Consider the following 17,116-nt stretch of genomic DNA (forward strand, 5'->3'; position numbering starts at 1 on the left):
TAATGGACAAAAATGTTGCTTTTCTTTCAAAAACAAGGACATTTCTAAGTGACCCCAAACTTTTGAATGGTAGTGTATATTTGGACATAGGCGGCCCAAAAAAACGCTTAGGTGGATTAAATGGTAGAAAAAGTGTCTACCCTTTTTCCTCTGCTTTTCGCTTCCTTTCTGCGTCTGTCCTATGCATTGCCCCACCTTCACGTGGAATGCTCATTTCAGTCTAATGACTCACCTTCCAGTGCAAAGCAATGTATCGATTGTTCATTTTCCCTTGTAGCTTGTTTGCCATTGACTGTTTTATCTATTGAAATGTAGCAGCCCCTTCTGCCAGTAGAGTAACTGAAATGTGTTGTTTTCCTCCTCATAGGGCCACTGTAGAGGAGGTGGAGGGGGATGTCGGGGAACTGGAGTCCAAACTTGACAAGGTGAGTAGGGTCCAGTTTTGGGTTTGGAGTAGGCTTGGGCGGTATACCATACATACAGGGGTATTTAGAAATAGCCACAGGAGGGTTTTTCAAAACTATTTATTTGAAGTTTTTTTTATATATTAGAATATTTGTAGCTAGCCTACTTAGTCAACTTGGGCAATATGTTAAGAGATAAATCTGATTGCATACTTCATTTGACCTGTTACTTTATTTTACATTATAAAGCTTACCGTAGTTCCTCAGAACAGTTGAGCCAGTCAGGTGTTTATTTTTAAGTAGTCCAGCTGTGTATTTGGTTTAACTTGCTAGTTAGTTAATTAAGTGGCCGAATCAATAAGGAGTTGTTTTGTGTTTTTAGCTGCTCCTTGTGTACTAATACGGTACAACCATAAATCCTGGGATGAGAGAAGGACAGTATGACGATATGAACATTCGGATACCGCCCAACCCTAGTTTGAAGCAATGATGATGGAAATCCTATTGTTTGCATTATGAACCACTTCCTGTTTATAAAAACCCTGGGTCTCGGTCCCCTATAACTGGCCTGAGATCAGTACGAGATCACACCGAGTGAGGGGGTGAGAGTCTCAAACTGTGAAGCTATGTTCATAAGAGAGTTGTGATGAAATCCCACTGGTAGGTCTATAAAGACCCTGCAGCCAGTCACTGGAGTATTTCAATGGTTTGTTGGTGAAATTGACTCATTTTTTGCAAGTTCACTCACTGATCCTGGATCTCCTGTGATTGCCACTGCATTGTTCTAGTCTCCCACCCTTTGGTCATCATGTATCTGACTCATTCCATACCCTGGTGTCACTTCCCCGTTGCGTTGTAGTGGAAGGATCTGCTCCAGGTGGGTTTGGTGTGACAGCAGGGTGGAGGGTGCCTTGAAGAGGAGGCTAAAGTTCAGTCTTTTCTAAGAAACTAAGCCTTGCCATTGAGATAGAGAAAGCTCCCCACACAGCCAAGTTGAATATTAAAACAACACAGGCTTTATTGGGCCAATATTAAGTCTCTTGAAGCACATTTCCCCTTGGATGTAAAGTAAATAAACTTCAGACAATAACATCCCCTCATTCCGATTATTTACTATGGTGATATTGTCTATATCAGGGATGGGCAATTGGCGGTCCCCCTTTTGTAGGCCCGCGGAACAATAAAAAAATTACAAAAAAAATTGGGAGGGGGGGGGACTCAGTCGGGGTCTCATCTGTACTGTTACACAAGGTGCAATTTCAAATTTGGTTGTGCATCAGCAGTCACTTAAATAGCCCATGTCAGCATTTTTTTTTTTTAGATTGGTAACTTAGTCTAGCGGCCAGCTATCTAAACATGTAATTAGAATGGTTGAATTACCGACCGGGGTGGGGCCCATTTGATAATTAGTTATCATATTTAAAACGGCAAACATTTGCCTCCACCCTATGACAAAATGTGTAGAATTGCAGGAAATGAAGCACGTGAAAGCTGGGGACCTCTTTAAAATAGTGGCCAGTCAACTCTGTTTTCACACACGATTGCGCAATGACTGGGATTATCAGAACATATGTTTCGCTAAGCTCTGTAGGCTTGGGCGCTCCAACACTGTTCCAGGGGTCCTATGCACTTAGATATTTGGCCACTTTAGTTTTGATACAAACCTTATCAAAACATATAGGCCTATGGGCTAGGCTACATGAAACATGCGACTATGATTTTTAATATAGGCCATCAAAACTATTGTTTTCTCATGCAATTGCATAGCCTATAGAAATGTTGAGCATTATGGGCTTATAGGATCACTTATTTCATTCCATACGTCAACCAGCTCCGCTCAAACTTTAAATGCCAGGGTTTTCATGAAGTGTTTGAATTTCAAATTCATTTGCATTGATGTTAGAGTGATTAGAGGGACAATGGAGCACTGAGCACCAGGCCATTAGCAACTGGCCGTTAGCAAGTTGGGTAGGCTACTAATGACCATCAGCGGCATCAGAGCTCGGTTTTGGCATCAGAACTGCGGTCATGACTCGTGACTGCAGGTGTGGTGGTAACGTAACAACCCTATTTGTGAGCAGCAGTCAATGATGGCAGTAAGGGAAGTGAGCAGCTTTCTTCAGGGGGAAAGTGCTAACTAAGCAAAGGTATCACAAGTATCCTTAAATTAGGCATGTAGCCTGTCCAATTTCACCTTAAACTACAGAATCTCTACTAAAGGCTCTCGCTTTTGGTCATAGACCCTGTCATGGAGTGAGGCTGTTTCTCGTAAGCACTAAAGCTATCAGACAGACCATAGCGGAACATTTAGCCTCTCCACTTCCTTGCTTACTCTTGTGTGGGAGTTCATGGATAAAGTCCAGGGTGTGTTTGTGGGATTACTTAACATTGCATCATGTCTGCCCCCAATGAGTCAGAAAAAGTGTTAAATGTAGAGGGTTGCTTGTTAGCCTAATTACTGGTAGCTAGTTTCTGGTGAAGTTATGTTTGCCCAAGCAAACAGCTGTTTCATTTTCAAACCTCTGAATAGTTTTGTTTATGTATCAAACTGCTATCTTTTGTCAGGAACACATTTTCAGTGTTAGAACACAGAACAGTGTCCTAAAGGGATGGCATGGAAAGCAAGCACTATTTCATCCATTAATCACTTCTGTCATCCCTCTCTCCTCTCTAGCTGGTGAAGCTATGCATCGGGATGATCGATGCCGGCAAGGCCTACAACACTGCCAATAAACAGTTTGTCAATGGAATCCGCGAGCTCGCTGCAAGCTCCACCAAAGATGAAGTCATCGAGGTAAAAGAGCTACAGTAACCTAGCTTGAGCTTCGCAAGTCAAAACTGACCGTTTTATATTGTTAGAAAACCACTGGTTTCCTCAACTATGTCCCTTTAGGCTTGTGGGGCTCCTCTGTTATTTTCTCACACACATTTTTGCGTTGAGTGGCCTGCATTTCCGCTCCTTCTTGTATATTTTCTTTACTTCCTGGGTCTGAAGTTCAGCCACAGTGCATTTTTCTGAAAGAATGTCCCTATTGTTGAAGAATTCTCCCTGAAGGCACCATTGTTGCTCAAATGGCTAAAGTGGTGTAGCAGCACACGAGCAGGGTATTCAACCGGGGTCTGCGGAGGTACTGCAGGGGTCTGCGAAAATAAATAATTGTCTTCTTTCTAATGATGTCAACTGTATTTCTAAACTCCTAATATTGAGCAAATTACACTCATTGGAGTCTATGACACAGGCTTTGAAAAAGCATCCACGAGTACAGGGCACGGCAAAGCTTTCTTGACGTGGCCATACATTTTTGCCAACAAATGGCTCACCTTTGTTTAACCAGTTAAATAGCTGCTTTTAGCGTCAATATGTTTGAATATACATTTTTCTAGCTAATTATGTGGAGAGGCCAAAATAATGAAACTATCTACCAAATCTGTTAATTTCAAATGTTTATTACTTCTCCTTGCCATTATCATTTATCTGATAAGACAAGACGTGAAAATTGTTAACATCTAACATGGGGGTCCCTGGGCAAGAAAAGGTTGAAGACCCCTGCACTAGAGCATTTCCTCATACACATACCTCAGTCACTGTTAGTAGGTTTTACTAGTCTGGAATTCAGTGTTTATTATACCCTGTCACTCACTCATGTCGTGTGTCTGAGATGGTGTGACTAGTTCATACAATAGGACTATTTTACATTGATGCATAGGTGTATAATACATTTTACTCTGAGACCGATGTTTTACATAGAACTGTTCTATCCCATGTGTCTACATATTTATTTACTTTCTCTGTTTTACACTTTTCTTTTTCCTCCCACAGTCCAGTCTCACAAAGTTTGCCGAGAGTCTGCAGGAGATGATCAACTATCACACGGTAAAGCGACATTTGATGTGAAACAGAACTTGGTGTGCTATACGGTACCTTTTATGTTTTACAGCCTGAATTTAAAATGGATTACATTGAGATTTTGTCACTGATCTACACACAATAACCCATAATGTCAAAGTGGAATTATGTCTTTAGAAATGTTTACAAATGAATAACAATTTAAAGCTTAGATGTCTCGAGTCAATAAGTATTCAACCCTTTTGTTATGGTAAGCCTAAATATGTTCAGGAGTAAAAATGGACTTAACAAGTCACATAATAAGTTGCATGGACTCACTCTGTGTGCAATAATAGTGTTTAACATGATTTTTAAATGACCCTGTTCCCCACACATACAATTACGTGTAAGGTCCCTCAGTCGAGCAGTGAATGTCAAGCACAGATTCACCCACAAAGACCTGGGAGGTTTTCCAATGGTTCGCAAAGAAGGGCACCTATTGGTAGATGGGTAAAAAAAGGCAGACATTGAATATCCCTTTGAGCATGGTACAATTATTACACTTTGGATGGTGTATCAATACACCCAATCATGACAAAGATCTACATCTACTGCCTTGATTCCATCTGAAATACACAGTGAAAATTATTGAATACTGGGGGGGGTTGTAACTCAGTCATGTCTCAACTTAATGTTGAGAGTTAGAATAGTAGAATACACAAGGTGCAATTTCAGAAATGTGGTTGTGCATCAGCAGTTTTATGTCAGTCACTAATAGTCATTCAATTAGTCCATGTCAGCTAAAATGTTTTAGATTGGCAAGTTGGTATAGCCAGCTATTTAAACTTGTATTAATCATGGTCAAATGACTGACCGGTGGGCTCCCCTTGATTTTGTTAGTCACTCTCACTCCGATATCAAATTCAAAACGGCTAACATCTCGACACCCTATGGCAAAATGAGTAGAATTGCCAGAAATGAACTAGAACTTGAATTTTTTTCTCTCTGCTGTTGAGGGTGGCCACTAAAATGTTTTGCTCACAAGGTCCCCCCGGCACCCACCAACAAAATTTCACTAAGGGCCCCTAAAAGGCTAGGGCAGGCTGACTGCATGTGTGGGTATGGATGTGGGTACGCAGACCCGCGAACCACTGCGGCCCCTCATGATGAGTTCAGAGTTTTTGTGACCCCCACCTCCATCAAAGTTGCCCATCCCTGATTTAGTTGATTTCAATAAAAGCTTGAATATTGTTGAATTCTGTTTTAATGCCTGTATTCCGTGAGGTCCCTAATTATCATATTTGTACTAGAATGGGGGGGGGGGGGGGTACTGCTAAGCTATATGCAATTGTTTTAAGAAGGTCATACCAAGGGTAATTTTGCTATTAGATTTAGAATTTTAAGATCCCTTGAAATGTCAAAAAACAAATGTATATATATTTTTTGCCTATAATTTTTATTTGAGCTTACCGCTATTAGCCCATACAAACGCATTCAGTAACAGATTCATAAATAATAATACAAATATCAAAAGAAATTCTGTTCTGAGGTGTCTGTCCTGTATCTGAGAGATTATTATTTACTTTTTTGTATTTTACCCCCTTTTTCTCCACAATTTCTTGATATCCAATTGCAATTTTGTACTATCGCTGCAACTCACCAATGGGCTCGGGAGAGTCAAAGGTCGAGTCATGCGTCCTCCGAAACATGACGCGCCAAACCGCGCTTCTTAACACCCACCCGCTTAACTCGGAAGCCAGCTGCACCAATGTGTCGGAGGAAACACCGTTCAACTGAAAACCGAAGTCAACCTGCAGGCGCCCGGCCCACCACAAGGAATCGCTAGAGTGCGATGATCCAAGTAAAGCCCCCCCGGCCTATTTTTTTTATTTGTAGATGTATTTAACCCCTTATTTTAGTCACTAAACAGTCTCCATATATATATACTTCCATACATTTTTTTCAACTGGAGATTCAGACGGGTCTTGAAAGGCTTGTGGGTGTCCTAGAGCAAAACAACTGACATGTTTGTGAGAGTCTCACCTTTCCACAGAGGGTTCATATTAGTGTGTAGCCCAAATTGTTTGGACACTACTGACAGAAGTTGGCAGATCGGCTGTACCGACTTCAGACGAGTCCCAAGACGCTATCATGTTGTTGAGATTCTCATCTTTCCATAGAGGGGTAATTTATTATTGTAAATTTTTTTTATTTATTTATTTAACCATTATTTAACTAAGCAAGTCAGTTAAGAACAAATTCTTATTTACAATGACGGCCTACCCCGGCTAAACCCGGACGACGCTGGGCCAATTGTCTATAGAACTCCCAATCACGGCCGTATGTGATACAGCCTGCATTCGAACCAGGGACTGTAGTGACGCCTCTTGCACTGAGATGCAGTGCCTCGGACCGCTGCTCCACTTGGGAGCCCGAGTAGGCCAAACCGTTTGGATGCTACACACAATTTTGCGAGAAGACAGATTTTCAGGATGTCTCATGGTCTGACAAACACCGCTCTAGCTCTGTCATCTTTCACCACAGATGTGGAAGTGCGACATAGGCGGGATTGAGACGCATCCAATGCAAAAAACAGATATCTCTAGCTAAAACGGACAGGTTTTTAAGGGATTTAAAAAAATTGTGATAATTAGATTTCCGCGGGGGCGTGGACTTCGACCTTAGGGGATGAACATTATCACTATGCTGATGTCAACATGAACAGAGTGCCCCATGGTGGGGTTATGGTATTGGCAGGCATAAGGTACGGACAATGAACACAACTGCATTTTATCGCTGGCAATTTGAATGCCCTGAGATTTGTGACAAGATCCTGACGCCCATTATCATGCCATTCATCCACCGCCATCACCTCATGTATCAGCATGATAATGCACGGCCTCATGTTGCAAGGTTCTGTACACAATTCCTGGAAGCTGAAAATGTCCCAGTTCTTCCATAGCCTACATACTCACCAGACATGTCACCCATTGAGCATGTTTGGATGTTCTGGATCGACGTGTAAGACAGTGTGTTCCAGTTTCCGCCGACATCCAGAAACTTCGCACCTCCATTGAAGAGGAGTGGGACAACATTCTGTAGGCCACAATCAACAACCTGATCAACTCGATGCGAAAGAGATGTGTTGCGCTGCATGAGGCAAATGGTGGTCACACCAGATACTGACTGGTTTTCTGATCCACTCCACTACCTATTTTTAAGGTATCTGACCAACAGATCAGTGGCGGTCAGTGCCTTTTTAGATGAGGGGGATGATACATTTTTTTATGAGCATGGTCTTATTTCTGTTACAGCATATTGGATGACTGTCATTCTAATTCCATTCACCCAGCTCAATGTAACATCGATAGGTTTAGGCTACTACGTGATACTTGAATTTTCCCTTCAGCCACCATGAGGTTGCTACAACCTAGCCTATGAATGTATGCGCACAAGTCGCAAAATTTGAGTAGCTGATCTAGGGTGTAATCATTAGTCCAACAGTTGCAAACAAGAGCTGTCTACACCATGGTGTTACCCTACAGAGTGCTGTTCCGGATACTGTAGACCATCATTGCAAAACAGTGTGTTTTAATCAATTATTTGATGTACTATATTTAGTATAGCTTTATTTAAAAAAGGATAACTTTTAATATCTGTATTCCCAGTCAAGTGACATCCATAGATTAGGGCCTAATGAATTTATTTCAGTTGACTGATTTCCTTATATGTAACTCAGTAAAATCTTAGAAATTGTTGCATGTTGTGTTTTATATTTTTGTTCAGTATAAGTATTAGCTTTTAAAACAATTAAATCTGTTTTATTTTATATTTTGGACCAGAGTGTGGCTATCACTCCAGTAGCCTACCTATGCATTGAGGAGGATTCACTACCTTCATCGAATGTTTTCATTATTTGTCTGCAGATAGGGGCCAAAAGGCTTACCAGCTTATCAGCCGTTTCCAGCTACAATAGTCATTTACAACATTAACAATGTCTACACTGTATTTCTGATCAATTTGATGTTAAGTAATGGACAAAAAAAGTGCTTTTTTTTTCAAAAACAAGGACATTTCTAAGTGACCCCAAACCTTTGAATGGTAGTGTTTATCAATTTGTTTAATGTTTTCTCTAAATAAGCGTTGTTGTACAATTAAAGGTCAAACGCACTGCATTTCAAACAGTCAGCAATAATGAAATTAATTCAGGGCTTGTGAAGTTATACCTAGGCTAAATATAAGCCTTCCACAACCACAAGACCCACTAATAATTTCATTATTTTTTCAAAATAGTTTAACTTCTATGGGCTACGTGGGACGCTAGCGTCCCACCTGCGGGATACAGCCAGTGAAATATCAGGGCGGCAAATTCAAAAACAACAAAATGTCATAATTCAACTTTCTCAAACATTTTACACCATTTTAAAGATACACTTCTCCTTGATGTAACCACATTGTCCGATTTCAAAAAGGCTTTACAGCGAAAGCAAAACATTATATTATGTTAGGAGAGTACATAGACAAAAATAATCACACAGCCATTTTCCAAGCAAGGACATGTGTCAATAAAACCCAAAACATAGCTAAATGAAGCACTAACCTTTGATCTTCATCAGATGACACTCCTAGGACATTATGTTTGTCACGTCTGATTTGGACTGGCGGATAGGCGGAATCAAATGCAGGAGACAGAGGTGCTGGAGGTGAGTGTCTTTTAACCCCTGTGCGGACATCCAGCGAAAAATCATATCTCCATTAGCATAACAAAATGTAATCATTTTTTTATTTATTTTTTTCAAATTATATTGTTTTATAGATACACCTCTCCTGAATCGAACCACGTTGTCCGATTTCAAAAAGGCTTTACAGCAAAAGCAAAACATTAGATTATGTTAGAGGAGTATATCGTAAAAGTAGCCACATAGCCATTTTCCAACCAACCACATGCATCACAAATAACCAAAAAACAGCTAAATGCAGCACTAACCTTTGACAATTTTCATCAGATGACACACCTAGGACATCATGTTACACAATACATGCATTCTTTTGTTCGATAAAGTTCATATTTATATATAAAAACAGCATTTTACATCGGTGCGTAACGTTGACTAACTATTTTCCCTCAAATGCATCCGATGAAACAGAGCTACAATTTACTAAATTACTATTCGAAAACATTTTTAAAATGTAATATTGTCATTCTAAGATTTATAGATGAATATCTCTTGAAAGCACCTGTAATGCCAGATTTAAAATTAACTTTACTGGGTAATCATACTTTGCGATGAAAGGGGATGCGATACTCTGAAAAATAGGCTAACGTTACAGTTCAGCACCATCTTGGAACAATCGCATATCACATCTAGTCTTGTATACTATTGTCAATAATCCCTTACCTTTGGTTGTCTTCATCAGAAAGCACTTCCAGGAATCCCAGGTCCACAACAAATGTATTTTCGTTCGAAAAAAATACTCCTTTATGTTCCAAGAGCTTGTTCTTGTTAACGCGTCTGAAGGCTGCTCCAAAACTTCCGTCGGCCACGGGACAGCCATTTCGAGAAAATGCATTTTTCCCCCATTTAGGTTCGTTCAAACATGTCAAACGTTGTATAACATAAATCTTCAGGGCGTTTTTCAACAAGAGAGCCAATAAGATTCGAGGGGGACGATTGCATTGTGTTTCAAAACGTTTCGAAAGGGGAGGGTAACCAGGGGCGCCGGCGTCATAATGGTGATGGCCCTCTCCGTGTGACCACGTTCCACAGCATCTCATTCATTCAATTTTAACAGTAGAAGGCTCAAACCAATTTGTGAAGACTGGGGACATCTAGTGGAAGCAATAGGAAGTTCTCAATGAACCATAGCTCACGGTGTGATTAATAGGCAACGTGATGAATTTGAGTTCGCAATTCAGAATTCCACTTCCTGTTTCCATCTGTCTCGGGGTTTTGACTGCCATATGAGTTCTGTTATACTCACAGACACCATTCAAACCGTTTTAGAAATTTTAGGGTGTTTTCTATCCACAAGTATTAATTATATGCATATCCTAGCTTCTGAGTTTGAGTAGGAGGCCGTTTAATATGGGCACAAATTTTTTTCAAAAATCGCTTTAGCGCCCCCTATCCTAGGGGAACGCCAAGAGGTTAATAAACCTGACTCACACAAACGCCGAAAAGCACAGGGCGCTATACAAAGTTCACGTATTTTTAACTGCGCCCATAAAACACAAAATATAATTCCAAGGCACAAAAAGGCAAGGAGCGCAGCCCGGTAAATCCCTCGACAAAACTGTCGGTAACACAACGTGGACAATAAACAATCCCGCACAAAATCCCAACTGAAAACACACATTAAATAAGCCCCCACTAATGACATACACAAAACAGGTGCGGAACAGACAGACAAAACTAAAAGACACAGAAACAACGATCGGTGGCAGCTAATAGGCCGGCGACGACGACCGCCGAGTGCCGCCCGACCGATCCTGTGACAATGTTACACAATACATGTATGTTTTGTTCGATAAAGTTCATATTTATATCCAAAAACAGCATTTTACATTGGCGCGTGATGTTCAGAAAATGTATTCCCACCAAAACGTCCGGTGAATGTGCACTTCAATTTACAAAAATACTCATCATAAACGTTGACAAAATATATAACAATTATTTAAAGAATTATAGATAGACTACTCCTGGATGCAACCGCTTTGTCAGATTTTAAAATAGTTTTACGGAGAAAGCACATTTTTCAATATTCTGAGTACATAGCTCAGCCATCACAGCGAGCTATTCAGACACCCGCCAAGCACTCCCAGGACTGCTACTTCCACAAGAAATGTTGTTTTTGTTTGAAATAATCCATATTTATGTACAAATACCTCCATTTTGTTTGTGCGTACAGATCACTTATCCAAAGGCGAAGCACGGAACCAGAGACGAAAAGTCAAAATGTTCCATTACCATACTTAGAAGCATGTCAAACGCTGTTTAAAATCAATCTTTGTGGTATTTTTAACGTAGAATTGCGATAATATTCCGGACAATAGCATATTCATTCAAGAAAAAAAAGAAGGAACGGCGCGCTCACGTGACAGCGCATATCCAATCCCTTTGTTGCCAGGCAGTCCACTCAGAAACTGAGCTCCTATTATCTGCCCAGTGACAGGAGAATGCTCAATCCACTTTCTGAAGGCTGTTGACAGCCAATGGAAGCCTTAGGAAGTGCAACGTCCCCCACAGACACTGTAGTTTCGATAGAGAATCAAAATAACTACAATTCTCAGACTTTCCACTTCCTGCTTGGAATTTTCTCAGGTTTTTGCCTGCCATATGAGTTCTGTTATACTCACAGACACCATTCAAACAGTTTTAGAAACTTGAGTGTTTTCTATCCAGATCTACTAATAATATGCATATTCTAGTTTCTGGGCCAGAGTAGTAACCTGTTTAAATTGTGTACGTTTTTCATCCGGCCGTGAAAATACTGCCCCCTAGCCCAGACAGGTTAACCTGTTTTGTATTGCAATCACTGATCTGGCTTTCAAGTCTATGAAAATGCCCTTTTTTGATACAAATTTAACTAGAACCATGCATAATGTACATTCACTAATAATGACTAACTTCTTGTAGCGGGCATTAGGTTATAGAATATTAAGACAGGTCTCATCAACAATCTCTCAAGCCCATGTGCTAGTGATTAGCCAGCTAATCTTTATATTTCAATTGTAGCCAACTTCGATCTATTTGCTAGCTAATCAGTTTGAACAGTTGAATTGTTATGAAAACACCTTTTGTCTGTCTCCAACTGTTTGAAAAGTATGTTAGCCTGTCCACTTTGTTCAGATGTTGAAATCAAATGGCCTACCTTATTTCTCTTGAATGAGATCGAGCTGCCAAATCGACAAAATTGTGTTTATGCTTATTGCACATTTATAAAACACAAACTAGACAGCTAGTATAACAGTCTTTGTCACGTACCGCTAGCAGCATTTTAGCCAAAATGAGCATTCAGTCATTTTCCAGAATCAATGTTCATTGATACTCTCGTTTTAGTAGTGTCTGCTCTGCGTGCAATTTGAGTAGTTGGGACAAATAAACAGGGTATCGTTAGAGAAGTTAACTTCCCCTCTATTACAGTGTGTCAATGTGTTTTGGTGTCCATATGACTGATTCTGTGGGACCAAACCTCAAATGCAAATGTCAGAGAGGAAGATGTCATCTCTCAACTCTGTTGGCGTCAGAGGCAAGGGGTGGGGCTTGGTGTGTGTGTAAACCATAGAGGAAGTGGCGAAGCTAAAATCTGTCCAAAATAAGGCCAATGTGTTTCTATGGGCTTTTTTTGGACCTACAGTAAGCTTGTTGCCTGCCTTCCCGCCTTTGGGACAACTACTCCCATTGTTAGGGCGAAGATGTGCATCTCATCATTATATACTGATCTCTGGTGTAAATGGGAAGGTGCACAGAGGAGCAAAGGAGACGAGACCAAAAATACAACAAGAGAACAAGCGGACATCAATCATAAAAACGAAAAATAACAAAACCTTGATTCTTGTGATACAGGCATTTGGAATATCACGCAAAAACATACATTCAAATTAATTGAATTAATTTGATATATTGCCCAGCCTTATGTCAAACCAAGTGTTTCCTTGTCATCGCTCACTTTGTGACTGTCAGGCGCCTGTCCTATCAATAAATCGCTAGAATATGCATATCGTTTATTCTAGCCGCTAGGATAGACAAGGATTTAACGCCTAAAAAAAACATACTGATGGGTTAGATAAAAAGCAAAGATTTAAAGTGGGCTTATTTAAAAAAAAAAATTTACATACGTCTTGCCTCTCCCTAAAAAGCAGGAAGCAGATTGTACAGTCAATTTTCTGCCAGTACTTGACTATGGTGACACCATTACCAGAATGCAGCAGCCACTATTCTTAAACCTTTCGATGCCGTCTACTATAGCACCCTTTGCTTTATGACATTTTTAATACTCATCACTGCATCCTGACCTAAGAGAGCTGTTTTTTGTCTGTTTAGTTAAGTTAGGGTGTGATAGAAAACAAACACATAGAATGCCCACCCCCTATGTTTTGGCCGGGTATGATTTCCAATCAGAGGCAGCTGTCTATCGTTGTCTCTGATTGGAAGCCATACTTAGGCAGCCTTTTCCCACCTGGTTTGTGTGGGTAGTTGCTTTCGGTTTAGTTTGTATTAACCTGACAGAACTGTCGGCTGTCATTTTTGTTTTTTGTATAAGTGTTTAATTTCATAAAAATTACAAGATGAGCACTCAACACGCTGCGTCTTGGTCTCCTCTATACGACGCCTGTGACAACTGTACTATTCCCTTTTTGTTTCCGAGTTACCTAACTTTGTTGTTGAAGTATGAAAACATCAGTTACCAATCCCGTTCACAGGGTTGGTTAACCCTTGAGGTTTCTCAGGTAAATCCGCTTTTAGTTTTAATGCGCCTCACTGCTGGAACAACTTGCAAAACTCATTACGATTAGATGTTCAGGTGCTACTCGGGCAGTTTAGGTTGTTTAATTGAGGACCTAGTAGCTGAGGACTGTAACTGTCATACATTTTGTGTTTTGTATTAATTGCTGTTTTGTTTTACAATATATTGGTTGTTGTGTATTGTGATCAGGGCACCATTGGGAATGAGACCATGACTCAATGGGTTTTCCCTGAATGAATGAATAAATAAATAAATAATAATACATTTAAAAAACTATGCTTCCTAGAGCCCTCAAACTCAACTCTGGACCTCGAAGCCAGTTCCACTGCATTTTTTAATTGTTCCCCTCTAATCAGGGACTAATATAGACATGGGACACCAGGTGAGTGCAATTAGAACAGGTAGAACATAACACCAGCAGGCGCCGGACTTCGTAGGTTAAGAGTTGAATACCCCTGCCCTAGAGTCTGAGACCGTGACTCATCACTGGAGACACCCCCCCTAGTCCCTTCTTAGTGTCCTAGTTCCTCTCTATACTCCCTAAACCCCTGAGGGCCACAGATCTAAGACCGTGACTCAACACTGGAGACTGCGGTGGGATCAGCTGACTGATGGTTATAGTTTGCCATTCAACGTTAACCCGAGCACATGATCCTTAAAGCACAGAGCCGAATCTGTTTGTCACCAGAGCACGGGCCCTCCAGTCATATTGTCTGGCCCTGCATCAGCAGGCTTAACACCATGAGGGATTTAACTTCGATGTCTCTGATGCTAATTTTGCTGGCTGTCTGTTTAAAGGAGGTAGAAGTTTTATGAGTCTGTGGCCTCTAACTAGTGAGAATGAACACAGCAGCACAGCATGTCATTATTGAGCTGAAACCAATAGGCTGTTGTGCTGGTGTGCATAAAAAAAAGTACTCCTGAAAGGTACAAAGTCAGCCCGATCTATGCTGATTTTTTAATGTATTTTATGAGCCCACCTTTGAAGTAAAGATACACACCCTGGCTTGAGGTGCTAACTTGCAGAACACACCATTCCCTGTAAATAAATTTGTTTCATACACACTTCTGCTTGTAATAATGAAAATGTAAAAAGGTTGTGACTGTTACCCGGTTGCATAAAGTACTAATCAGTCATGTTTCTCTGCTTATAGATTTTGTTTGACCAGGCCCAGCGATCGGTCAAGACCCAGCTTCTAACTTTTGTGAAGGAGTAAGTAGGTCGAAATGAATGCTCCCTCATCATATCACTGCTAGTTGTATTCTTATTGTACACAATAACAATGGACAGTGTTTCTATTCAACATTCAAATGATTTGTGATAGATCATGGTCTAGGACTAAAATAACTAAGGAAATGGAAATGACATAAATAAATTCACACAGCACAACTGCTGAAAAGGAGGAATCTCAGTCACACAAACAGCACATGAATATGTATGAGGCGATCGGTGGCAGTGTATCCGATACGATAAAGGATGGGATGAGACACGGTCCGCGACGCAATGTGGAATGCTATATTATTTGCTCAGAATTAAAGGTTGTGTAAAAGTATAGCTTCTAAATGTTTCCTAACCTATTAGCTAATGCACCCACATTTTCCCAGACAGTTTGCGTAAGAGTTTAAGCCTGCAGGGAAACCTCATTTGTTTCATTATGCAGGATTAGCCCTCTGCCTCAGCCTTTGCCCACACCACACACGGGCTAAACTCCTACATCAGCATTCTGCCCTATAAATGAAGAGCTCAAAACCATGTTCCCAAACAATTACTCACTCCTCCTTCTGTGGTCCAAGGTGACTTTATTTCACTCAAGCAGTACAAGCCAAAGAACAAGATGTGGGCACTTGAGTTTAAGTAGTGTCCTTTGTCCCTCCATTTGGAGTAAATAGTGTCCTCATATCTGTGCCAATTCATTCTAAATGTACAATTCACATTGCGCACACTAGCAAATGATTCAAGCTTTAACATTGCGTTCCACTTGGAAGTTGTGTCAGGGTGCATGTGAGGCAAATTTCCAAATAGTCGTTAATTGCTTTGTCAAATGATACTGTACTTGCTGGTTACAAATCACCCCCAAAGCCTTTTGTAGACACATTTGTGAGAGAAATTAGATTTTTAGGGCAATTGCTTCCCTTTAGTCAAACACCTAATAAACTGAGTAGACCTTTAAATAGACATAGACGATAGACTTTTTCCTATTAGCTAGATTGTTTGTTCAATGTTTCCCATATCTTCTTTTTGCCTTTGTGAGTGGCTTCATTCCACTCACAAAGGTGAAAATAAGAAATGGGACCCTTGCTTACTGGTATTTGGACGATTATGCCATTGAAGCCACTTGCTCTGGTTGTTTTTCAAACCGTGTAAAACCACAAAACCTTCTCTATACAACTTGTACAACCAAAACATGACTACAAATAAGCAATTGAATGCCAACGAAAGAAAGGTCTATACTCCTGGATTTGAAGTTTCCAAATGAAATCAAGTACATTTTTACTACATTGACAAAGATTTAGCAGAGGTGTGACTTCCTCATTATCATACCTATTTCTTACTTATGTTTCACTTCCCGCCCTTAGGGACCTGCGTAAGTTCAAAGAGTCCAAGAAGCAGTTTGACAAGGTGAGCGAGGAGAAGGAGGCGGCGCTGACTAAGAATGCCCAGGTGCCGCGCAACAAGCAGCACGAGGTGGAGGAGGCCACCAACATCCTGACGGCCACACGCAAATGCTTCCGCCACATCGTCCTCGACTATGTCCTTCAGGTACAGATCCAGGATCAGCTTACATTAGAAATCCTTAACTTAACCTTTAGAGAGTAAACATCCTTAAACTGACCTTAGATCAATTTCTTAGGGACAACTTTATCCTTCTATGAAGGATTAAACATAGACTGAGGTTCACCAACCACGGTCGTGGAAAGCAACATCGGGGTGCATGTTTTTGTTTCAGCCCTGCTCTTAAACTTGGTTCAGCTAATCAAGATTTTGCTGAGCAGTTGATTGATTTAATCAGGTGTGACAGTGTTAGTCTGGAACACTAGCCTGTATTCTCCAGGACTAGGGTTGGTGACCACTATTGTTCAGTAGCATTTTACGTATGGTGAGGGTCTGGCACAAGGGTGAGTTTACCCCCCATTCCAATGTTAAACTTCTTTAAGCCTCTTTGATGAAAGGCTGTAGCCTAAAAGTAAAGGCCAGCTATCAATTATGTCCATACAATGCCATACAGACCCTGATTAGACGCTTAACACTTGGGTATATTCCGTCTACAGGTCCAACACCAACAGAGTAATTTTCACGGAGCCTCAGTCTTTTTTTCTTCCCATAGATACCAAAGTGTTATAGCCCTTTCTTTCATACTATTCTGAAGTTCCTTGCTTGTCAAACCCATATGGCTCTACAGTATGTGCTATGTTCCCC

At 40.6% G+C, this 17,116-nt stretch overlaps 1 protein-coding gene across 3 annotated transcripts in view; it reads left to right on the top strand.

Moving 5' to 3' along the window:
* LOC106613490 (arf-GAP with coiled-coil, ANK repeat and PH domain-containing protein 2) overlaps positions 1 to 17,116 on the top strand; it is a 118,684-nt gene that overhangs the window by 40,795 nt on the left and 60,773 nt on the right. For all 3 annotated transcript variants that reach the window (XM_082956698.1, XM_014215778.3, XM_082956699.1), the window contains exons 2-6: positions 368 to 425; positions 3,079 to 3,198; positions 4,225 to 4,278; positions 14,853 to 14,911; positions 16,276 to 16,459. In XM_082956698.1, coding sequence (XP_082812824.1) covers positions 368 to 425; positions 3,079 to 3,198; positions 4,225 to 4,278; positions 14,853 to 14,911; positions 16,276 to 16,459 — 475 coding nt within the window. The remainder of the gene's footprint in view (positions 1 to 367; positions 426 to 3,078; positions 3,199 to 4,224; positions 4,279 to 14,852; positions 14,912 to 16,275; positions 16,460 to 17,116) is intronic.

The sequence above is a fragment of the Salmo salar genome, chromosome 10 (assembly GCF_965601325.2).
Source record: "Salmo salar chromosome 10, fSalSal1, whole genome shotgun sequence".
Lineage (NCBI taxonomy): Eukaryota > Metazoa > Chordata > Actinopteri > Salmoniformes > Salmonidae > Salmo > Salmo salar.